Source organism: Engystomops pustulosus, chromosome 3 (genome assembly GCF_040894005.1).
Source record: "Engystomops pustulosus chromosome 3, aEngPut4.maternal, whole genome shotgun sequence".
Classification (NCBI taxonomy): Eukaryota; Metazoa; Chordata; class Amphibia; order Anura; family Leptodactylidae; genus Engystomops; species Engystomops pustulosus.
The window spans coordinates 57,685,921-57,711,857 of record NC_092413.1 but is presented as its reverse complement, the minus strand read 5'-3'; the positions used below and the strand labels follow the sequence as shown (position 1 = coordinate 57,711,857).

The window sequence follows — 25,937 nt, the reverse complement described above, 5'->3', positions numbered from 1 at the left end:
ATAGATTTACATTAATATTAAGGCTTTTTATCACCATTATGATACAATAACCAAGTTTTTTGTAGGCAGAACAAACATAAAAAATATTTATTGGAATAAAATGCTATGTACTTATAATTATTTTTTACTTTATTTATTAATTTATTAGTGATTTTGTCTATTATGAACTCACCCACTTCAGTTTACCTGTGGTAGCACTATAGGAAAAAAGTCTTGCTGCCAGGTTTACTCCCTGGTTTTAGTGTTATTTACTGAGGAATGTAAGGAATTATTTATCCACAGTTAATGTTGAAACAAATATATATATATGAACATCAATCCTATTATTAAGGAACTGAGGAGTTTCCTGTAGTCTTGAAAATATGTGAGACAAATGGAAAGTTGAGAAGGTTTGCTGTCGTTCTTTGAATAATCTGGCCTGCTCTTTTTGTAGAGTGTGCTGAAGGAGCTGGAGAGGAGGAAAGCAGATCTGAACAACGTAACTGAGAGCAGCGCAGCTTTGCAGTGCCTAGTGGAGGGAAGTGAAAACATCCTGGAGGAAAAACTATGTGTCCTTAATGCTGGCTGGAGCAGAGTCCGAACCTGGACGGAGGATTGGTGCAATACATTACTGGTAAGTACATGGCAACAAAAATAGTCTTATTTCATCTCTTACATAATATTTGTTACTATTCAGGGTCTTGGACTAGGCAGTCGAACTCCAGAGATACAGTTTCTACAATGATCAAGGGAATGTTTTAGTCCACATTCTGTTCACATTTAGATATGGATATCCTCATACAGTATATCCCCTAGCCATTGGATAAGGATAAGCAAAAAAAGAAAATTTCTGATCAAAAGATCGAGAAGAACTGAGATGTCCAATGTTTGAAAGAAGTGGTAATGGTAATAGACAAACTGTCTATATTGTATAAATGTAAAATGCAATTATTCCTGCAGCATGTGTTTTATATTTTTATGATATATATGGTGGTTAGAAAGCTGATTTGGGGATTCTGTCTGCCTCTTCTACAGTACTTCCTCCACACGGCTTAGTTGTGTATGTTACCACCTGACTTAAACTCTATTTACCATGTACACTTTGTTGTGAGTCTTAATTCTGTTAAATTAATGTCTAGCTATCTGTTGTATCCTTTGAGCAAAACAATCTCAATTGCGAGTTACGCACTTGTAAGCACTTTTAATATAATATTAATAACCACCTTTGGATTGATAGTATACTTGTGCGACTACCACTTATATTGTGTTTTATCTTTATTTAAGAAAAGGGCAGTTGTATTGGAAAAGGGAAATGCTTCCCTGTGTTTTTCCTGCTGACATATAGTGTACACATGTTGTAATAAAGGGATTTCCCTCTCTTTGTACTCAGACTGCTGAACTGTTCTCTTATGTCACTGCTTGGTGCCAACTCTCTAAATTAACAATCATTAGCAGTCATTTACTTGAATGCTCGCAGCCAATGACCCATCTCTATGTTTTGTTAGAATCACCAGAGTCAGATGGAGATTTTCGATGAGAATGTCGCTCACATAAGCACTTGGCTCTATCAAGCGGAAGCCCTTCTGGATGAGATTGAGAAAAAGCCAGCTAACAAGAAAGAGGAGATTGTGAAGGTACTGGTCTACTTCACACATGTGGTATCAATATTTCATTTTTTTATATTTAATAAGAGTTTTTCCCCATAAAGTAAGACTGGACGTATACAGTTGGTAGCGTGCCGATTGCCTAATACCTACAGTGTCTATCCTAATTCTTCTATGCGGACTCGGCTTGGCTGATCATGTGTTCATGATAGGAATAGTTGAGTAAGCCTTGGATAGATCGCTCTGCACTGAGGATTTTCTTTCAAAATCAAAAGATCATGCTTGTTGAAATTCCTCCTTCCCTATTATTTGGAGGAGTATTGGGAAGTCTCAGAACACATTTGTTGGTCAGAAGAAATTGGAAAAGCATTTACATCTAGCAGCCTTGAATGTTTACTTACCTAAGTTTGCAGAAACTACAGTGCCTGAGTCTGTTCAGCCCGCTGCATTTGCTTTTATAATTTATTCATTTATCAATTTTTACTTTGTTACACAAATTAACACTCTGCATCAATCTTCTGAGCATGAAGGAAAAAAAAAAATCTTCAATTTTTACATAATAATTATGATAATTGGACATTATATTTGTATATTGTGTAGCCTGAAAGGATGTTAGTAAGCAGCAATAAATGCTAAGGTTGAGATTTCTGTTTATTGAATGTCACCTTTAGTCACAAATGACTTTATTTTATTTTTCAAGCGTCTTTTGTCTGAGTTGGATGATGTCAGTCTCCGAGTGGATAATGTTCGAGACCATGCCGGAATACTCATGGGCAGTCGTGGTACAACTTGCCAGCAACTGGTGGAACCAAAAGTGGCTGAACTAAATCGCAACTTTGAGAAAGTTTCACAACACATAAATGCTGCCAAGGTAAGAGGATACCAATTCAAGGAGGGACCAATTCAATTTTTTACAACAAAATGTGATGCAAAAGTTTAAGAGGACCTGTCACCAGATTTTAACCCCCCTGACTAACAATGCCTGCTAATAAAGGGTTACAAATCCTCCTCATATCACCTAAAATCAGCTGTGAGTGGGGCACTGTACCTTAATTACAGATGTTTTTCTGATAGGAAAATTAGCTTTTGTGACTCATGTCTGGTGTTTCTGACTATATCTCAGGCTGGCAGTTAAACATGCCCCATTATTCTGACTGATAGCTCTGTGTCTCTTCATATCCCTTCTCTGCCTCCTTGTACTTAATGAGTATCTGCTAATATTCAACTGCAGACATATAAAGCTCTATATACAGATGGGAAATATTGTGTCAATTTTTTTACACAGTGCTTTGTTTTATATTCATGACATGGGACCAGTGACGACATCACAGGTCCTTCAGCCTTCTAGGAATAGCAAACTTACACCACATATGTGATTACATGAAATCACTGCAGACTCCATGGAGGATGGAGAGGAGTAGAAGTCCATGGAGGCTGCGATGACTGAATGTGATCAGATACATCCATGGGGTACAGTTTGCTATTAATAAGAGGCTAAAGGACTTGAGATGATGTCACTTTGGTCACATGACAATAACTGTGACCAGTAAAGAGGCATAAGGCATGGGGAGGAGTAGATGGAAGGGGCCGGCCGAGCAGGGCCCGCCCCCTCTGATGTCAGGTAATGTTTGATAAAAGGTGATTTATGTGAATGTAAGCAAAAAAAATTTGGCTAAAAGAAGGGGGTCAGTCAGTTAATAGAGCTCTAGGAACCTGTCACTGGCTGTATATGTGCAAATGTGGTGACAAGTTCCCCTTTAACAGTTGCTGATATTTTAAGATTAGAAGCTAAAATCTTGTTTAACTCAAAGCAGTCTTCGGGACCCCTGTCATTTCATATAGTTGGAATATTACTGTAACGCATAGCACCCTGACATAATCCTCTGTGTAGTCCCAGGGGTTGCATTAAATGCATTTGGATGCATTTAAAAAAACAACATGTGACTTGTCTGTACTGCAGACTGCTCAGCTCTTCAGCTCAGCCCCACCTTTGTGCTCCTGTTCAGCTCTGCTTTCTTGCTCCTTCACAGAGCTCACAGCCTGGTGAGCTGTAATCAGTGGGGGAGGGAGGATCTGTACAGGAGCACAAAGGTGGGGGCCAAGAGCTGAGCAGTCTGCAGTACAGACAAGTCACATGTTGTTTTTTTTAAATGCATCCAAACCAAAGGACTACACTGAGGATTCTGTCAGGGTGCAAGATAAGTTATAACACACAATTATATTGTAATGCCCATGATTAGAGAAAGCAGAAAGGCATATTTGCAATGCAGCTGTAATGGTCTTCTGTAACCTGTCTTTAGTGAAAATTAGGTCCCTGGTGACAGGTTCCCTTTAATTCATTTGTGTCTTTTTCAGATACTTTTGGATCAGGATCCTGGAGTACAGGTCACATTAGAGGAAGCTATTAAGACTGGACCCTCTGCTGTAGAGATTGAAGACTTTGAAACAGAGTTGCTCAGTGTCCAGAGGGTCTTGGAGAAGTATTTACAATCTCCAGCAGAGTGTGAACGGGTGAGTGATGTAAGGGAAGAAATCCTCATTCTCTCCTCGGGAGAGGGGGGGGGCATAGACACCTCACTTTCCCGTCAACAAATATCATGATGGTCAGATCAATGCAAATAAATGTATGTGTATAGACAATGTTGTGCCTAGTGTTAGGGGCGTGATATTTTTTCTTGACCCCATCACACCAGAAGGGCTTAATGGTGCGTAAAGGATAGGTGCCATATTATTTTTTTTCCTGGTTATACTGAATGCTGTTTCTATTGTAAACGCAATCCGTCCACTTCTTCAAAGCAAAAAACTAGCCTGTAATGTGATGAGAGTGATTTCTGACAAAGGGATAGTAAAGATAGTAAAGAAAGATTTTGAAAAAAGAAATAGTACAATCCCCTTTGTAGGAGGAGGAAAAAGAAAAGAGAAAAGAGGAAAGGGAGGTCTAGATTTATTTATTATTTTCATTGAAGTGGCACTTACCCTTTAACCCCTAGGCGCACCAGGACGTTATAGTACGTCCCCGGGGCTAGATGCTTAGCGCACGGGGACGTTCTATAACGTCCTGCTTCTGGCACCGGCTCACGAACGGAGCCGGTACCAGAAGCAGCGGCTGTCAGCTGTCTAGTACAGCTGACAGCCTGCGCTAACACCCGCGATCGGAGCCGGCTCCGATCGCGGGTGTTAACCCCTTACACGCCGCGGTCAAACATGACCGCGGCGTGTAAGGGTGTTTGCGCTGTGGATCGGATCCCCCGTGCCGCTTACCGGGGGGTTCGATCCACTTCTGGGCAGCTCCGAGGACTGGCATGTGCCCCGGAGCTGCCCGGTCTCCATGGCAGCCAGACCCCTTCCGGGTCTGGCTGTAAACTGTCTGAGCATGCGCAAGCTTGCTCAGACAGTTTACACTGCTCTACAATAAAATAGTATTGTAGAGCAGTGTATTGAACTTAAACCAGTGATCAGAGCATCACTGGTTCAAGTTCAAGTATGTATAAGTAAAAATATGCAAAAACACTTAACACTACACATTATAATAAATAAAAAATAAATACATAAAAATATAAGCCCCTAAAATGTCACTTTCCCATAAAAACACTTAATAAAGTATAAAAAACATAAAAACACAAAAAACCCCGCATATTTGGTATTGCCGCGTCCGTAACAATCTGCATAATAAAACAGAATTGTTACTGGACCCGCATGGTAAACGCCGGAGGAAAAAAACGCAAAAAACATTCCGAAAAAAGATAATTTTTAATTAATACCCTATAAAAAATGCTCTAAAAAGTGATTTAAAAAATGTTATGCACTCCAAAATAAGCCCACTAAAAAGAACAACTGTTCTCGCAAAAAATAAGCCCCTAACAAGATTTATCTGCCAAAAAATAAAAAAGTTATGCATATAAAAAGATGGTGATGCTAAAATGAATAAGATTTTCTCCAAATTAGTTTTTATTCAGTACAATTGAATAAAATACACAAAACCCCCACATATTTGGTATCCCTGCGTCCGTAACAATCTGTATAATAAAACAGAATCGGTACTAGATCCGCAAAGTGAACCCCGTAAAAAACAACCTAAAAAAACTCTCTCTGAAAAAGATGATGTTTTATTAATGCCCTTTAAAAATGCTCTAAAAAAGTGATTTTAAAAAGTTACGCAATCTAAAATAAGACCACTAAAAAGAGCTATCATTCTTGCAAAAAATAAGCCCTTAAACAGATTTGTGAGGTGAAAAATAAAAAAAGTTATGCATATGAAAGACGGTGATGCTAAAATTAACAACAATTTTGCCAAATTACTTTTTATTCAGTAAAAATGGGAAAAAATAAAAAAATATTTATAAATGAAGTATTTTCATAAACGTGGCGACCCATAGAATAAAAATAATATACTATTTTCATGGTATGGTTAACGGCCAAAAAAAAAACACATAAAAATTTTCCTAAAAATTGATGATTTTCATTTCCTCCACCAACAAAGAGTTAATTAAATCTCACCAATTAGCTATAGATGCCCCAAAATTATGTATTAGAAAAGTGCATCTCATGTGGCATAAGAAATAAGCCCCTATAGGTCCACAATAAAAAAAAAGAAAAAAATTATAGCCTGTACAATGTGACATAGCAAATCTGATTTGAATGGCGCCTCCTTCCCTTCTATGCCCGGCCGTGCGCCCATACAGCAGGTTACCACCACATATAGGGTATCGGTGTACTCGGGAGAAATTGCGTATCAAACTTTGTGGAGCCTTTTTTCATTTTATCCATTACAAATGTTTAATTTTCCACCCAAAATGAGTGTATTGTGAAAAAATATTACAATTTGCAGACTCCACCTCCATTTTGTTTTAACCCCTATAAAACACGTAAAGGGTTAACAAACTTCTTAAAAGTGGTTTTTCATACGTTGAGGGGTGTAGTTTCCACAGTGGAGTAATTTACCAGTCTCGCTATTATTTAGGCCTCTCAGTGTCAATTAGAAACTGAGCAGGTCCATCTAAATACAGGTTTTGGCGATTTTACAAAAAATGTGAAAAATGGCACCCAAATTCTGAGCCTCATAACATTCTAGTAAAATATGTGGAATCTGAAAAACCCATGCCAACATAAAGCAGACATTTGGGAAATGTAAGTTATGAATTTATTTGGGTGCTATGACTTTCTGAATCAAAAGTAGAGAATTTAGAACGTTGAAAATAAAGAATTTTTCAAAATTTTTGCCAAATTTAGTTTTTTTTCATAACTAAACGCAAAAGATTTCATCCAAATTTTTAAACTAATTTGAAGTACAATGTGTCACGAGAAAACAATCTCAAAATCCCCTGGATATCTCACAGCGTTCCCACGCTATAACCACTTATAGTGACACAGGCCAGATTTGAAAAATGGGGCCGCGTCCTTTAGGCCAAAAGATGCTGAGTCCCCTAGGGGTTAATCAATATATCTTGCATATAAAATGGAGTCAATCAGCATATGGTGCATGCAGAGTGTAACAATGTGTACCTCTGGCTTCATCTCTGTATACACTGGTCTCTTCAGGATTTACATACTGGACATTCTGTATAAATTCTCAATGCAACACCTGAGATCTTATAACATTATGCTACAGCAGTATAATGACATGTTGACAAATACATGTTCATTACTTAGGGGCATTTTTACAGAATACAGGAAGTGTGGAGCAGGAAGGAGCTGTATGAGTGTGGAGGAGAGAAGACTGACACAGGCACGCACAGGCTGCAGTCCTCTCCCAGGTATCACCACACGCTGCTGACAGGTAGCCTGGAAAAGTGAATCAAACTTATATAAGCTTCTGAAAGAATGCTGACAGAGGCATTTTTTTGCATTAACCTCTAAATGGAAAAATTACAAGGTCAAGTGTCACTTTTAGCCCAGTGTTATTTTTTTTTTTACAGTTCTTCATATGAATAATAATGTCCCCATTATCCAGGAGAAAGACTATAGAATGTATGTTTTCTTTAATGTGACAAGTATCTGTTGGTGAACCTGTTGCAGTATTGTGACTCCCAGGATGGGACGATCCTTGTGTACATAATGGCAATTAATTGCTTCGGTCTCTTGTGTCTTGGAATGCTGAAGTGAGGAGCAGGGGGCACGGACAGCTGTCAGCTGGGAATTTGGGTGTTGCCTCAAGCTAGTTCACACTCACTGTATCATTTCTCACTAAAGCATGCTAGAGATTTATGTAAAAGGCAAACCAGCAAGCGCTTGCTTCATACTTGAATTGTCAGTAATGCTATAATTTCTACCACGAGTTACTTTCAGCTCTGACATATGATTTTTATTCTACATAAATTAGATTCAAGAGGAGAAGGATCATATTGAAGACATTCTGTACAAAGGAGAACAATTCCTCCAACAAGAAATGGATGACATCCAGAGAGAGAAACTCCGTCTGGAACTTCTGCTCTTACAGACCAGATACAACAGTGTAAAGGTCAGGATTGATCATGAACATATGTATCCATATATTGTATGTACTTGTAGCTTATAACATTAGCTGTATTTTTATTTTCAAGGGGGTTGCACATGGCTGTGCTAAATGTTATTGCTTTGAAATGTGAATTCTACAAAATGTGAAGTATTTGATGAAATCTACACTACTTTTATACAGTTTCTATACTAAACCTGCAACATTGATAAATACACATAATGAACTACAGTATGGAATTGCATAATAGTTGCATAAATATTACTTTACTTTAAATACTTTTAGGGATCCTGTTAGGTTAGGGTCAACGCTCATGCTTTCCTCTGAGAGACATTAGAAGGCTGTCACAGATGTGGGTGACAGGTTTAGAGAAATAACATGAAAAGGGACAGTTTTCACAGACTTTGTTATTGATTATCAACCCCAAAGTTATGTAGCTTCTCAAAATAAACAAAACAAAGAGAAAAAGTTTAATTTGTTATAAAAGGTTTTCTTAATAGGAAAGTGTTACATGTGATGAATTGACAGTAAAATATTTTAAGGAACTTGATCCCCTGCCGTCAAACCATTAAGGGAAAATATGCAAATACATTTTTCAGCATGGGATAAGGAAATATGCAAATAAGTTTAACCTAACCAATTTCCCTACACTGTGCTGTCTAAAGTTGGGAAGTTGTCTAAAGAAACAGTGCAGTTGGGAATCTGTTCCTTCTGGAATAGAAATACTGGCTTGGTTTGAATTCCACATGATGTCTTTAGGCTTCAAGTCATGCTTAATGTCAAGGGAGCTGCCTTCCAAGGTAGCTAAAAGAGGCGTGGTTTTCCTTTTCCCGTCCTGGAGAACTTATTTGCATATTTTCCTTGAATCCCCTTGAGGAACTTCAATGGCTATAAGTCTTCAAACTCCTACAAGACGGCCTTAATTGTCAAAGTCTCCATATTCAAACCTCTTACTTCCCGCCTCAAGTCAAACTATGAACAAAGGCTAATCTATACTAGTAAGCTGGACACATGGCATTTAACAAAATGTAGATAAACCTACATCTACCTTCCCAAATTTTCCAAATGTGTTTGGCTTATCAAGAAAAGTATCTGCTAATTATCTCTGACCTCACTTATCTACCTGTATAACCATTCAGACAAACGTTATCCAGAAAGAAAAATTCTTTTGGCAGTCTGTATGGACTATGCAATCGATCAATCCCATCATAATCGACATGAACCTTAATCAAAAGTTTATCTATCTCTGGAGCACTTTTGACAGTATCTCTTTGTTCCTTAGGAATTGCAGTCAGTAAGGAGAAGACAAGAGGTTAAATCATCTCCAGTCTTTTCACATACTGAGCTGCAGGAAGATCGCTTCTATAACTGGATGAGTGAGACAGAACATCATCATTCTGGTCTCCAGGAGGCAGATGATGACAAGAAACTTCAGGTAGCTTGGGTTTAGTGATTGACTTTCCAGGGAACACATAAATAGTTAAGCTGTAGATCTCTGTTATGCATATTTATATCTTTAAAGGTAACCTACCACCACGTATTTATACCTATAAAGGTAGATTGGGTGGAAGGTACATCTACAGGACGGGAGAATAGCCCTTTTAAGGGCTAATCTTCACATCCCCACAATCTTTTGCCAACTTTTATTTGGCAAATATGTAAATTTTCTAAAGTAGCTATTGGGGCGTGGACTACCCAGAGCTGTGGCTACACAGCGTGGCTTCTCCACTCCCTAGTAGCATGCGCAGACGGTAGGATTCTCGGACGAGGGTGCGCAGCTACGAGGAGCTGTGTGCCAAAGAAGGAACAAAGAGGCTACTGATCTACCTTTATAGGTAGATATGTGGTGGTATGTTCCCTTTAACTTAAAAATATTTTATTTTTAATAGAATACCTTTATTTTTACAATACATATTACATATTATTTAGCTGATTTTCATGTGCTTACAGGAGCTCCTTAAAGAAGTAGAGGAACATAGGGAAGAATTTGATGTTCTCCAGAAGCAGACCAGTGTTCTGCACCATGGCTCACCGGGAGAGGTCGACAGTGACAAAATGATGCAACGATGGGAAGAGATTGAAAAGCAGTTTGCTATGTATTTAGGAACTCAAGATCAGAGTTTAGTAAGTGTAAGAACATGATCTGCATATCAGAAAGTACAGCATATGTAAAACTGTAATAAAATTAATCAGTGGAATTAAAAAGAAATGCATACACTCAAATGTATTTATTTCTATAATATCTATTTATTCCCCCTTTCAACTACATAGAACCAGGAAATAAACCTGGTAATGCTTCTCCCAATGATCCTGTCTTTCTACTTGTGATACAGTTCAGTTTTACCTATCCTGGCAGGCGCAAATTTTGGCTTCTTTTAGAGACTTTTTATTGCAAATGTCTCAAATCCACATGGACACAAGCCAAGTGAGGGGGTTATATGCAGGAGTGGGCAGTTCTGGCCTGCATTTTTAAGCACTCTGGTCACAGGCCAGGGAGATGATGACATATGAGGCTGCAGTCACACATGGTGTTAACACATTCTTTTTCAAATGCATCATAAAAGCTGAGAAGAGTAGATTTGCATTACATTGCTGTCAACATGGCGTTTACAAAAAACATGTAACAAGATGTTAAAGTGCACGCTAACATAGTGTTAACAAACAGTTAACTCAGTGTTCGTTAACATACATAGGCATGCGTTTTGTAAACACCATGTTAACAGCAATGTAATTAGGCAAATCTCTTCTCATCTAAAATTTTAAACTTTTAAAGCATGTGGAATAATTCTAATTTACATGTAAAAACAATGTCCATGAAAAAAATCCTTCCTTTGCACCTGCCCTGGACCAGGTGCAGATTTGCGCCTAAAAAGGTTGCAAAAATAAGCAAAAAAAGTGATACAGAAGTGAAAATTCATACAGAACATCTGAAAATTAAAGATACATAAGGCACTGAACAAGGTGCAGACCAAGGGGTACTTGAAAAACAACAGCAAAAGTCACAGTGAAAATTGCAAAAACAGCAAAAATTGTAAAAATTAGGCAACTTAACTAGCAGAAATAAAGATAAATGCCACCCACTGTATAGCAGGCACAGTTGCATTGTATAGCAGATTATCAATAATAAGGTGCTCATTAATAACAGCTTAGTAAGGAACCCTCTATTAAAATGTAGGTTTCTTCAGCTTTAGTCGAATGTAGATTAATGTTGATGTTTTTCTTACAAGCCATGTTGCCTGCAGGGAAGACCTCATAGCTAAGAGGAATAATATATGTCAAGTTCAAGTATAATTTTCTTCTTCCTCCAGATTTTTGCTGCTCAGAGATGGGTTTGCAGTATAAGAATTTCTGTGTTCTTTTATAGGATGATACAGACTCTCGCTTGGATTTGAGTGTTACCTCAATGGGATTTACTCCGTCCTTTCATCCTTCAAATTACTTGGTAGAAATTAACAAGGTTTTGCTGTCCATAGCAGACACTGAGCTTCTACTTACTTCACCTGAGCTAAGCAGTGGAGAGTATGAAAATTTTTCTGTGCAGGAGGATTTACTAAAGGTAAAATATCTACAGAAAATTTACTAAAGGTTTTACAGCTGCATTCTGTGTAGTAGAGCAATGTGTGATGTATAGTGAACTTGTTGTATCCCAATGTCATCAGTTTGGCACTATTTTGTCTTTTGTCTTCTATATTGTCTTCTATGTAACACAAATTCTGTCGTTTTCCATGTAAAGTACATCAGGCATCATGCGTTAATATCATCAATGCTAATTTTTATGTGAAACATTTGATATGTTGTCATTAGTTATTATGTTTACTGTAATTTTTAAGCAAATATAAAATTGACAGGTGCGGCATCTATTACCCCCAAATTACCATTTCCCTTCCTGGACACAGGTCAGAGAATGGTATTGCTAGGTCCCATGTTCAAATTGTTGTACTAAGTGCTCCAGGGTGGATGTAGTACATCTCTCCGAGCGTTCCCTCTATGGCTGTACTTTAACACTACTTATACAGTATATTATCTCTCTCATTAAACCTGTAAGTCCCCTAAGCTCTTGTGGTATACGTTATAAGTGTTTACTTTTACATTGCAGAGCAAAAAAAAAAAGAAAAAATGTAAAACCAAGACATATAGAAAACCATTAATAAACTAGTAGCAATCCAATATACAAATTTCTGGCAATATAAATTTAAAGCTAGTCTGAATCTCATACTGATGCATATATTCCCAATTCACAAGTATTGTAAAATGTCCTAGATTGAAGACTCTTACTCTCTTACCAAAATGAATTACCCATATATCACCATTCCCCTGTACCCGCAAGGCTATCACCAAACATTGAGCTGTATATACAAAGCACGGCAATAACCCCCTGGAGGCATGGCATATACTGCTCGGGATACATGAACCGCAGGTTAAGAGCCTTGGGTCTATTGTATTTCCTGTTAGGAACAGAATAAAACAGTGATGCTATTTTAGATGGTTCCAAAATAAATGCAGCTTGGCTATTTTCCACTTTGATCTTTATTTGTTGCCTGAGAGAAATTTCCTGTAACCCTTCAGAGCTTTTGCCTCTATGTATCCAAAGATGTTCTTTAGTTAATAGCAGGGATAGAGGAGCCTTGTAGAAATATTGTATGAATGGTAAATTATCTTACTAACTCTGCAAAAGTTAAAGGGTGATCCCATGCAAATACTTTACATGTTGTTGTTTGTAAAATGAAACGTTATACAGTTTTTCAATATACTTTCTGTATCAGTTCCTCACGGTTTTCTAGATCTCTGTTTGCTTTCCCTCTATGGAAAGCTTCTATGTTTACTTCCAGTGGACAGAAATCTGACCATGGTCACACAGATGCACGGCTCGCTATAACAAAGCTCTGATTACTCTGTATGATAATAACAAGTCGTGCACCTGTGTGACTATGGTCAGATTCTGTCCGCTGGAAGTAAAATTAGAAGCTTTGTATAGAAGGGCAGTAAGCAGCGATCCAGAAAACTTTGAAGTATTGATACATTGGAAAATTATATAACTTTATTTTCATTATACAAACAATAACAATACGTTTATTTGCTGAAATAAGAATATCCCTTTAATCTAACCTCCATCATAGCCTTCTATATGTAGACAAGGAAAGCAGCTCTACTGTTATGACTACAGCAGGCAAACGCATTGTTCTCTGATAATTATTGTTTTCACATAGCACCTTAATCAATGTTAGCATCATTGTGTACACAACTCAACAAGCAGTTATGGAGAACAGTGTTTCCTAGGAACACTCCCAATTGGTGTTGCCTAAATCCCTCTATACACAGCACTCATTTCATTGCCGGATATGCTGTCCTGAGTTGAGGATAAGTCAGAAGGAGATGTTTAATAACAATATTATACTTGGCACTCAAATGCAATGCAATCTCCTTTTATTCAAGATAATTATTTTTATACGACTTTCATCAGAAATGGATTGCCAGTATATTGGTTGTAATATCCAAAGAAAGAGTAATGTTATAATCATCAGTGGTACCGTTACCGCCATCAACGCAGCAGGACGCTGAATACGACCAGTGGTGGTTGCCTAACTTGTGCACCAACTTTGACCATACAATACGAGGAGCGACATGTATTTAACCACTACTACATGTTTGTTGCCATTGGCACTGTAGATAATGGATGTGCATTAAAGAAAACCTTACACCATTTATTTTCTCTCGCTAATAAAACACATTTCTAACAAAGTCAAGCCACCATCTTACAAAACATGTTACCAGCAAAGTTCAATGTTATAGAATCTAGATTTTTAAAGGACCTCTATCATCAGATCAAGGATTGTAAACCAAGCACACTGACAAACTGGCATGTGCCCCCTCTGGCAGGATCTGCTCTTATTTTAGCTTTTTTTGTTTTTATAAAAAAAAATAGGCTTTTACAATTATGCAAATGAACCTTAGGGTTCCAGGCTCCATACGAGTTAAGGGAGCCTGGAGCCCCTCAGACTCATTTGCATAATTTTTTAATAATTTGTGCATAATTTTTTTCAGTATGTCTGAATGTTTGGTTTACAATCCTTGATCTGATGATTGATGTCCTTTAAATATTGGCTATGCTACCCAAAAAAAGCCCTTGTCAGATGCAGTTGTTACGGCAGCAGCTAATCTGTAATGGAGCTATTTTTTGTGTAAGGTGTAGGTGACTGGTGTCCTAGAAGATATCTTACTTACTAATTTAGTACTTTTAGGGATCATATATACAGGGCATCTAAACAGTATTTTCACTGTGATGACATGCATAAATATTAGATACCCAGGTGTAGCTCTAGCATTTAGTAAGTAATGAATCACTGAGTACTTTTGCATTAGGCCAGTTACCTTGTACACCTCTTGATGTAACGGTTTTCGTTCATCTAGAACATAAAAGATGCAGTGGATAAACTAGGAGAACAAATCGCAGCTATACACGAGAAGCAACCTGATGTGATTTTGGAAGCTTCTGGACCAGAAGCCATCCAGATAGGGGAATCACTAACCCAAGTCAATGCAGAATGGGATCGTATCAACAGGCTATTCAATGAGCGTAAGAGGTAAGACTTCATGCCAATTAACCAAACATGAATAATCCTGCTGCTACACCATATACATTTTGAGTACAAGATACTTTCCCAGCAAATTAAAGAAATGCTATAACTAGTCTTTATACAGGATCTATATAGTTACTAGCCTGGAAGCTTTCATCATCTAGGGGAGCATAGAATAGTAGCAAGCAAGCAGGGAAATAGTTACCTGAAGTGTAAAGACTTTATTAACAGCTGGATGGAGGGACTGATGGGAAGCTCTTGCTGGAGATGTGTGCATCCATAGAGCTGCACACACACAAGGCTATTCTGCTAGCTAGACAGATCTCCCCTTCCTTCATAAGCAAGGAGCAGCAGCCCTAATCACCTCTCAAGGTTAGTATCTGTCCAGTTTCTCGTGTAAACTGGGGAAGATAACAAATAAACTGCAGGATATAGAAAATAAAAGTATTAGGCACAGTTGTCCTACATGACAAGAGTGATTGATTTGTGAAAAAATGGATTTTGCAGGAATGGTCCAAGAGAGTTTGCTGCACATAAATGCAGTGTGCCCCCTCCATAATCACAAGGACACAAAACAATTGCATGTGTTGTGTGAAGGGTCAATTTGCCCCTGCGTATAGTTGATGTAAATGGGGTAACTGCTGTGAAGAAAACTCTTGCAAAATTCATAAATGCTAATTTATAATAAGCTTGTCTGACCACAGTAACATTTCATGATATAGTTTATTTAATTATAAATAGATACCATAAACAATTAAAGAATCCTCTGCAGACACATTGGGGCAGATTTATCAAGTGTCTGAAAGTCAGAATATTTCTAGTTGCCAATGGCAACCAATAACAGCTCAGCTTTCATTTTATCAGTGCTCATGAATATTTTAAAGGGGAGCAGTGATTGGTTGCCATGGGCAACTAGAAATATTCTGACTTTCAGAGAGCTTGATAAATCTGCCCCATTCTCTTCAATATCAGTATGATAGTATGATAGAGGTAACAGGTTATTTGCTGATAACTAATTGGAGTGTTTACATTTAAGTCGTTTTGACAGAGCGCAGGAGGAGTGGCGCCAGTTCCATTGTGACCTCAACGACCTCACAAAGTGGATGAATGAAGCGGAGGGATTGTTAGCCCAGGGCAACACTTCAGGAGGTGTTTTGGATTTGGAAAAAGCACAAACCCATCAGCGGGTAAATATCAATAATATTAATAAATATCAACATGAAGTGTTATTAATGACAAAAGAGAAGGTTAAAAATAATCTTCTTAAATGAGGACCATAATTGCATCACCTTACTCCAGTCTATATTGTATATCTTGTTAAGCTTTCAGTGAATTCCTGTTATTTCAAACCAATATGTTTCACAGCACTGTATAAACATTTATATAAGATCTTATGGAAAAAAAGCTCAGCTAGCATATGTTTTCCTTTAATTAATCCACAGTGCAAGGCTTTTTCCATGTTTTCCTTTAAAGGACATCTACCACCAGGATGAAGGACTTTATGCAAATGAGCCTGAAGGGCTCCAGGCTCCATAGGTATTAATGGAGCCCCTCAGGCTCATTTGTATACAGTATTTCATCCTGGTGGTAGATGTTATTTAAGCAACCTCCAAAGGAACATATCCAATGGTTTCAGATCCAGAGACCAGGGTTGCATAAACCCCTATGAAATTTCTCTAGTCCCAAAAAGGATAACGTTTTGGTGATCCTCTTTCACTTCGCCATCCCACTTGCCTATGTGTAACGTGCCTGATCATCCAGTTCATTCATAAATCATTCAAAAATGTGACCTATGACATTTTCTTCCATGAAAACAAATAAAACTAGAGGAAATCTGCCATCAAAATCAATTATGATAGACCAAAAACATTTACTCATAGATCCAGCACTGTGACTGTGGTAATATTCTTATATTTGTTATCAAGGTCCTTCTTCCTTCTCAAATTAATGTTTAAAATGATATTAATGAGCCATAAGCACTCTGGGGGCATTACCAGAGGCCCTCCGTTCTGTAGCTTCACAGGCTGTTAAACTGGTCAGGAACAACCCCACCCCTGCATTTTCTGCTGCTGCTAGATTACACAGGCAGAGGGAGAAGTAAGAGAGCAGAGCTGGAAGAGATATGTTCTGCTCATTGAAACAGCCTATGAATTTGCAGCACTGAGGTAAAGCCCCCAAAGCTCTTATGGCTCATTTTGGCATGATTTTAGAAGGAAGGAGGCCATAGATAACACATATAAGGATATTACCACAGTCACAGTGCCTGGATCTATGAGTGTCACTGGTTTATCATGCTTGATTTTGATGGTAGATTTTTGTCAACTGTGTACCTTGTAATACAGGGCTAACATGGGAGATTGTCTTTGCTACAACCGATGGCTGACTTTGTTGTAGATATAATGGATTTTAATTCCATTACAAAATAATATTAATGATTTATAAAATAAAACATTCATTGTACCATTAATTATCTTAGTAATATCACTAAATAATATTATGAAATGTTCAGCATCCGCAAAAAGTAGAAACTACACATTTAAACGAAATGAAGTTAAAACCTCATTTCATGGGTGTCATTTTCCTTTTACAGTTTCAATAGATCAAAACACTTCTGAGAACAGCAGTGCAAACAGAGTTTTTTTCATAAAGCAGATTATTTTACGCTTCTGCATTTACTTGCCATTGTGTTGATAGGCATAGGGATCATAGACATATAGGCCTCAGCAGGTAGCTTTTTTATTAATTCTTCTTTTTGCTTCATTCTCCCAGGAGCTCGAAGAAGGAGTCAGCACTCACCAACTCAGTTTTACCATTCTCAACCAGAGCGGGGAAGGGATCATACCGCATCTCTCCGCCACCGATGGTCAGATCCTTCAGGAGAAATTAACAAATTTGAACCGACGCTGGAGTGCTATTAAATTTGAGGTTATGGACAGACAGCAAAGGTATGAGTTCTGTTTATTGCAGATCAGTTACTGTGTTATCTTCCTTATACACAGATTATAGTAACCTGAGGATAGCATTCTTGTGTAATACCATATAGCTTATAAATAGACAGTGGTGAAAAAGCAGTTTTTTGTGACATATTTCTGATATGTAAAGTCACCTTGTATTTATTTACTCCTTTAAGTGATCTTCTTATCAGTGACATGTTTGGCTTAATCATACGGAATGCTAGACTTTGTTATTTGTTCATAAATGTTTGGTCCTACCTTCCTTTTTCCAACTGGTACCACAGACTCAGTGAATGAACACATGTGTCTTGGCATATATGTAGATTAAATGCCTCTGAATTTGCATTGGAGTGGAGCTTAGCTTCTGCAATGTATAATTTTGCATGCCATTGGATGGGGCCCACAACTAAGGGTAAATAATAAATAATTTCTACAGTGCTATATACAATTGTTATCTATACGGTGGCATAGTTTTGCATGACAAACTACTATTATTTCGAAAGCGGTTTTACATTTTCTTTGCTTTGTGCTTGGAAAGATTAAGAGAAGAAAGCCCAGCTGTAACTGATTACAAGAGGAGGATGGAGGAGTTCACAGTTTGGCTGGACCAGGCCACCAATATATTGCAAGTGGATCCAGCACGTGATAATGAGGAAAGGCTGACCGAGATAAAGGTAAAAAATATTATGTGCTTACCTTAAAGAGGACCTGTCACCTAAAATTTTGGCACTAGGAGCTGCTTACTAAGGTAAGCAGCTCCTAGTGCTTGAACAAACGCTGCAGTGTTAGGTTTCTGGTAACGCTATCCTTCTATCTAACCCTGCTGCAGGGTACAATGTAATCATCGGACCGCTCCCAAAGTGGTCCGATGTATTCATGAGGGGGCGGGGTTGGGGCGTGGTTAGGGGTGGTGACTGCCGCATGACGCGCAGCAGTCACCGCCGGCCTATGGAGTGAGCATGGTGGTCTGGGGTAGAGGCAGCGCCTCGGACCGCCCCCTCATGAATACATCGGACAGCTTTGCAAGCGGTCCGATGATTACATTGTTTCCTGCCGCAGTGTTAGATAGCGTTACCGGAGGACAAGAAAGAGCATCTAAAGAACTCAAGATAAACCTTTTGAGTTCTCTTAAATCCAGTTGCCTCTTGTGTTTGTGCATAATATCTGACTAGATTCATGGGGCTCCCAGGACTCGCTTCATACAATGAGTAGCCTCCTCCGATCCTGGATGTCCGTTCCATTTTCCACTTCCTCTGATGTCCGAGAAGGCCAGTCACTGCATGCAATAGGTCTCGGGACCCCCTGGAAATTGCAGTCAGGTGCAATATCTGAGTGACCCTGGACCCTGAAAGTTCTTTTTTTTTTTTTACCTTGGGCTTGGCCAACCGTGCATTGACAAATCCAGAAACAATCTTTAGACAGAAAAATATCCATGTAATTATTAATACAGTCAATGCTTGCTTATATGACAGCTGTTTTGGGATTTGCTGTAGCATTACCTTTCATTCTTGTTTAATTCCTGCCAATGTGTTGACTTTTAATGTAGAAATAATGTGGAAAAAATATCTAATGAGCTCTGACTTAATAGAAATATTCTTGGCTTCGCTTGAGTTCAGTGTATCTAATTATGTTCTTCAGCATGTTTCCAAAATATTGTAGAAACCTCATCAATACAGTTCTCTTGCTCCCTCTTCAGGTACTAAGCAAAGATTTAGAAATCCAGAGTGACAATGTTGAGTGGCTAAACCGCACAGCAGCAGATATCTTAGATATGAAAAGACTCAATGCCCAGGACAGAGAGAAACTTTCTTCTAGACTTCGGACTCTAAATTTTAACTGGACACAGGTATGGCCAAATGAAGCTTTTTCTATTTCTCCTTTCTGCTTGTTTTCCTTTTTATATTTGTGTTTGTTTCAGTAGTTTTCATTGTGTGTGTGTGTATATATGTATATGTATATATATATATATATATATAATAATACCGTATATACTCATGTATAAGCCGAGTTTTTCAGCACAAAAAATGTGCTGAAAAACCGCACCTCGGCTTATACATGTGTCAATTAAAAAAATAAACGTAATACTCACCCTCCGGCGCCCGGATCCCTGGCGTGGCTCCTGATCCTCTGCGCGGCTTCCAGTGGCTCCTCTTCTCCCTTCTCTATTTCTTCTCCTTCTTCTCTAGCTGGCAGAGGCGCGTCCATGCAATCTGACGGCCGCCGTACACTATGATGCAGCGGTGTAACCGCTGATGACGTCATCCGTGGCGACACCATCGCATCATAGTGTACGGCGGCCGTCAGATCGCATGGACGCGACTCTGCCGGCTATTACAGCAAAGAGAAGAAAGAAGAGGAGCAGCATTGAGGATCGGGAGCCACGCCGAGCATCCGGCGGTGAGTATCACTGGAGAGTGAGTATTAAGGTTTTTTTTTTTTTTTAATGTGCTTGGCATACAGGGGGCTGGCTGTAATACTATATGGGGCTGGCTGTAATACTATATGGGGCTGGCTGTAATACTATATGGGGCTGGCTGTAATACTATATGGGGCTGGCTGTAATACTATATGGGGCTGGCTGTAATACTATATGGGGCTGGCTGTAATACTATATGTGCATGGCTGTATACTATATGTGCATGGCTGTATACTATATGTGCATGGCTGCATACTACAGGGGGCGGGCTGGCTGCATACTACAGGGGGCGGGCTGGCTGCATACAACAGGGGGCGGGCTGGCTGCATACAACAGGGGGCGGGCTGGCGGCATACTACAGGGGGCGGGCTGGCTGCATACTACAGGGGGCGGGCTGGCTGCATACTACAGGGGTGGGCTGGCTGCATACTACAGGGGGCGGGCTGGCTGCATACTACAGGGGGCGGGCTGGCTGCATACTACAGGGGGCGGGCTGGCTGCATACTACACGGGGCTGGCTGTATACTACACGGGGCTGGCTGTATACTACACGGGGCTGGCTGTATACTACACGGGGCTGGCTGTATACTACACGGGGCTGGCTGTATACTACACGGGGCTGGCTGTATACTACACGGGGCTGGTTGTATACTACACGGGGCTGGTTGTATACTACAGGGGGCTTGCTGTATACCACAGGGGACTGGCTGTATACCACAGGGGGCTGGCTGGCTGTATACTACACCCTCGGCTTATACTGGAGTCAATAGGTTTTCCCAATTTTCGGTGGTACAATTAGGGGTCTCGGCATATAGTCGAGTCGGCTTATACTCGAGTATTTACGGTAATAGTTTTTGTAGTTTATGGCTTAGAGTAAATCTGCAGAGGCAGAAATTAGCTAAAAGCAGCACATTATTGCTTTGTTGGGGGTGGAGGACAATGGTTGCATTGCAGGGTGAATTCTGTACCCCTGAATCTGTAGCAATAAATTTAAATCACTTTAAATGAATGGGATATATATATAAATCCCATCCACTATGATGGTACCGTAATTCACTCTATAATCTGTGCAGAGAATGATGAGACCATATTTCAGAGTCATATTTTTAGCCTTCTACATTAGTATATTTTATAGATTTGGTCCTTTCTGCTATATAATTTTGAAGGTTTATCAATATTTCCGAAGGACATGGATTTGGTTTCACTTGTCATATACTTGCATTACTCTGCACCATCAGATGCAATTGTTTGACGTTCAGACAGTGAATTTCTAGTTATTTTTATTCTTGGTGCAGTCAACCTCTATTCTTTTACATCTCTCGTCTATCACAAAAGATTATTCCTCATCGAAAAACATAAAGGCCCACATTTATATGCAGAGTGCCTGTGGAGTGTGCAGAGTGCTCCAGATTAATCAAAACTGGTACACGGTGCTCATCAATCAGGCGCTCCCCTACACTGCTTTCGAAGTGTACACAATTTTTTTGTTGCACTTTCATGCTGTAGAATTCTGGTGCAGAAAGAATTGTGGTGCCTGTCAGTAATAAATGCGGTGCAAACTCCAATTAAGCACAAACACGCTCCTTTAGGTGCACTTTTTTCTGTTAGACACAGTGCAGCAGTGGCTCTACGGTGGACATTTCTGTAAATGGAGGCTCTACTGTGGACATTTCTGTAAATGGAGGCTCTACTGTGGACATTTCTGTAAATGGAGGCTCTACTGTGGACATTTCTGTAAATGGAGGCTCTACTGTGGACATTTCTGTAAAGGGGGGCTCTGCTCTGGACATTTCTGTAAAGGGTGGCCAGTACGGGCTGCAGTGGTGTTGTTGGGTGGAGGAGATTAGGCCGTCACTGAGTATATCCATACACACACACACACACACACACACACACACACACACACAGCTTGTCTTCATAACCAGTCCCAGACACAACTTCTTCTGGTCCCATCCCCTGGAAGCATGAAAGGGTTTAAGGACTTTCAAGTGATGCAGGAAGCATGTAATCGGTCACATGCTTCTCTAGGTCCTGTAGTACTACTCATGTTGGGAAAGCCAGGAGAGATGAATGCAGCGGCAATGCTCTATCAGATGGATTTATAGAATGTGTCATTTTTATAATTAAAATAGATTAAGTTTGTCCTCAAGAATTTTTTGGATTCTTTCTGGCTTTATAGTGACTCAGAATAAAGCTATACTAGTCCTCTTCTTCATTCTTAGGACTCAATGTTTACTTTTGAGTTTTCTAAAGTTAACCCATTTGAGTACATTTGAATTGTACCTGCAATGCGTCTTGACTTGCCAATATTTGCTGGGCTGGTTTCACACACATTTAAATTTTCCTGTATAATCACACAAGTCCGTTCAAGGATGGAAAGGGGAGAAGAAGGGACACACATGAAAAATGTAGGATCGATATCAGTAACATTAGAACTTAGAATAGATCTAGTCCTTTAGTCTACTAATACCAGTTATTAGTTGCATCAACCATGTGGAGATGCCCAAGATCCTATTGCTGGTTTGGGTTCAGTGTCCCCCATTCTGGCAAGTGGGACTTACGAGCAGTTTAACCCCTCCTGAGCTACCATTTTTCACTTATCTAGAAGATAGAGAGGTGATTCTAATTGGATCGACCCTCTACATTTTACATGGTTGTGTCACCTCAGCAAGTTAAGCATTATCAGCCAGTTCTATGCTGATAACAGGGATATGACCACTTTGTCTTTCCCACCCATGAAACTGGAATGAAAGTCATACTTGTGCATTCATTCTCTATGTAAGTGACAACATGCAGCTTACCACTCTATTCTTTGGGGCAGTACTGGTCAGTCAGATCTCCACCAGAAAGCAAATAATGATCTTTATTGTGCTTAGGTCATGATTTGGTGGTACAACTTGGTGGAAACTGTGACCTATTTGAATTTGTCCAGTTGTTTCTAAAATGTACCAGCTGAACAGTGTGCCAGTGCCTGATTTGCTTTTGTCTTTTTATGTTTTATCTGTTTTGAGTCTATAGTTCCCTATACTTCTGTACACGGTTTTTACATTATAAATATCAACCTGCATTCTGTGATCCTGCTTTGATCATTTCCCTCCGTATGCCTTACCTTTACTCTTGATCTATTTGTTGCCATTTGTCCATTTGCAACTTGACCAGTCTGGTATGGACATATGCTACTTATCCATTAACTAACTTTTATTATACCAGGCAGGCATAATATACCCCTTGGTATTTTCATGTTCCCATTGCATGTTGGGTTTACTTCAGATTTTGGTGGGCAGTGTTGTCTACCATTTGACATTATGGAGTTGTCTAGATGAGTGACTATACCATGGTCTCACAACATTGCTGCTTGTATGTTTTTAAATGTTTTTAGCTTGTGTCTCATGTACTTACCGTATATATTGTTTGTGATGAAATAAAGCTGTTTACATTTCTAGTCTATTGTTAACACTTTTTCTTGTAGTTTAGTATGCATTCTGTGATCATGTAACCATTTCTACACGTAGCCTGCTGGTCTCGGTGACAATAAAATCGTCATCTATTTAAGGCTACACGCTTAAACCATACAAGCAGCTAGCAATCTCTTACCCAGTATGTGGCAGTCAATGTATATTATATATCCACATCTCTTCTCCACTGAAGTAGATATTACACATAGAAGTGAAATTGAAGTCAGAGTAATTTGTCTCCTAATATAATTAGATTCATATTATAGGGTGAATAACATGCATTACTATACTAGGTTGATTGGAGTCTTGACATTACTGACCTCTGAAGATATTTACTTCATAAAGTATACATAAACAGGAAAAATCGTGGTTTATAGATATAAACTTCACATGTCAGTTATAGGACAGTTTAATAGATTGATTTACACCTTATCCGTGTTTTCCACTGCTCCTATTGTTGGCTCACAGTAATATGCAGTTTTTACTCTTTAAAGAGCATATGACTTGTCGTGCTGCAGATTGCTCAGCCCTTGGCCCCCATCTTTGTGCTCCTGTACAGCTCCTTCCTCTCTGACTAATGTCATTTCACCAAGCTGTGAGATCTGTGAAGGAGCAGGAGAAAAGATTTGTACAGGAGCATAAAGATGAAGGCCAAGAGCTGAGGAGTGAGCAGCACAGACAAGTCACATGTTGTTTTTTTAAATGCATCTATACCAAAGCCCAACCCCTGGGACTACATAGAGGATTCAGTTATGGTGCAAGGTAAGTTATAACACACAATTGTATTGTAATGCAAATTCTTAGGAAATGCAGAAAGACATATTCGCACTGCAGGTGTGATGAGCTTCTGCAACCTGTCTTTAGTGAAAATGATGTCCCTAGTGACAAATTCCCTTTAAAGACCGCTTCATCGAACTTTTTTGTGTATTAAAAGGTGTCGAGGGAGGTACCAGAGAAAATCAAGGATTTGGAACAAGTTTTGTATTATCCTACCTATGCAACCCAGACTGTCCTTCCCGGTAAGTAAAGTTTTTCATTCAACCCTTTTCTTTGTGCTGCTATGTAAACAAGTTTCCATGTGACATGATGGACTATCACATTATATAAGAAAGTACTTGGCACTCAAATGCAATGTAATCTTTAATTCAAAAAAATTATATTTAAATTTGATATTTGATTACATCAGGATATGGAAAATGAACAATATACTTAGAATATCAGTCATCTGTATTCCAAACATATAGCAAGTAATTTCTGTCAGTGTACCATATGTTCTAAAGCACTCTAGATTCCTATAAGATCACCTTTCAGATAGAGTGATTGATCTAAATTTCCTATATTATACTAGGTTCTAGAGCATATAATTACAGAAAGTTGTGCAATACAAACATGTTAAGTATACCTTCCATATGCTTACATATGAATATATACATAGGTTGCAATGATGCAGCACACAGTACTATATATAGACTATGACATGTCTTATTCAATTCATTTGTCCTACTGTATAATGCTAAGGAGAAGCTATATGGTAAGCTATGTAAAAGAAAATATAGAACAAACACATAACTGAATGCATGCCCCTGATATAAAACTCTAGTATTACTCAGTACAGTTGTTTAGAACTCTGGACATGTGCGAAAATTGCCCATGTAAGAGATGAGCCTATCACATTGGGGCAGATCTATTTACCCGGTCCAGTCGCGATCCAGCGACGTGTTCTCCGACGCTCATTCGGGTTCTGCCGGGATTCACTAAGGTCCTGCGCCCGATGTCCACTAGGTGTCGCTGCTGCGCTGAAGTCCGCCGGAATTCACCTTCTCCGTCTCGGTGTATGTGAGTGCTATTTTTGCGAAACAAATTTTTTTTAAATTCCGCAGTTTCTCCGAATCCGTCGGGTTTTCGGACGGCCACGGCCCCCGATTTCTGTCACGCGAAAGCCGGCGCTGATACGCCACAATCCGATCGTGTGCGCCAAAATCCCAGGGCAATTTGGAGCAAATCGGAATAATTTGGGAAACCCAGGGGAAAAATGCGATTCGGACCCTTAGTAATTGTGCCCCATTATGTTGCATCCCCTGTAGATAATAGTGCACCGATTATGTAAAGCTACCAGTAGGGGCACTAAATGATGTTGTTATGGGTGGGTTATGAGGAACCTTCCTTGAAGAGTTTTCAGATCTAAATATTTTATTTAGATTTGCTCTTCCAGTGTTGTAAAGTCAGCACAGTTTGTTCTTTATTGCAATTCCTTTAGGTGCACAGATCCAAAACTATAAACTGAAGAAGAAAGCATTTTAACTTGGCTTGTCGTAAATAGCATACACTTATTTTGCACTCAACTATTTTACAGTTTTTCATTTAGTTACTAATGAGGAAATAGCATTTTGACAGTAGTCGTGTAGTAATGTTTATTATGCGTCTATGGAGAGCTCTATTAGGAAAGGTTATTTAATAAGGACCCATTAAATGTTACTGGCTTTTAATATATTAACATTTTAGC

The 25,937-nt window shown here is 39.0% G+C and overlaps 1 protein-coding gene across 7 annotated transcripts in view; it reads left to right on the top strand.

Annotated features, from left to right (window-relative positions):
- The window catches only part of UTRN (utrophin), a 457,412-nt gene that overhangs the window by 153,134 nt on the left and 278,341 nt on the right, over positions 1-25,937 (top strand). For 5 of the 7 annotated variants that reach the window (XM_072140863.1, XM_072140860.1, XM_072140858.1 and 2 more), the window contains 14 exons: positions 434-613; positions 1,485-1,613; positions 2,284-2,454; positions 3,939-4,094; positions 7,903-8,040; positions 9,317-9,469; positions 9,985-10,164; positions 11,399-11,590; positions 14,443-14,615; positions 15,646-15,796; positions 17,379-17,554; positions 18,102-18,237; positions 19,260-19,409; positions 24,369-24,453. In XM_072140863.1, coding sequence (XP_071996964.1) covers positions 434-613; positions 1,485-1,613; positions 2,284-2,454; positions 3,939-4,094; positions 7,903-8,040; positions 9,317-9,469; positions 9,985-10,164; positions 11,399-11,590; positions 14,443-14,615; positions 15,646-15,796; positions 17,379-17,554; positions 18,102-18,237; positions 19,260-19,409; positions 24,369-24,453 — 2,170 coding nt within the window. The remainder of the gene's footprint in view (positions 1-433; positions 614-1,484; positions 1,614-2,283; positions 2,455-3,938; positions 4,095-7,902; positions 8,041-9,316; positions 9,470-9,984; positions 10,165-11,398; positions 11,591-14,442; positions 14,616-15,645; positions 15,797-17,378; positions 17,555-18,101; positions 18,238-19,259; positions 19,410-24,368; positions 24,454-25,937) is intronic. The other 2 variants (XM_072140867.1, XM_072140861.1) reach the window with 1 other exon arrangement.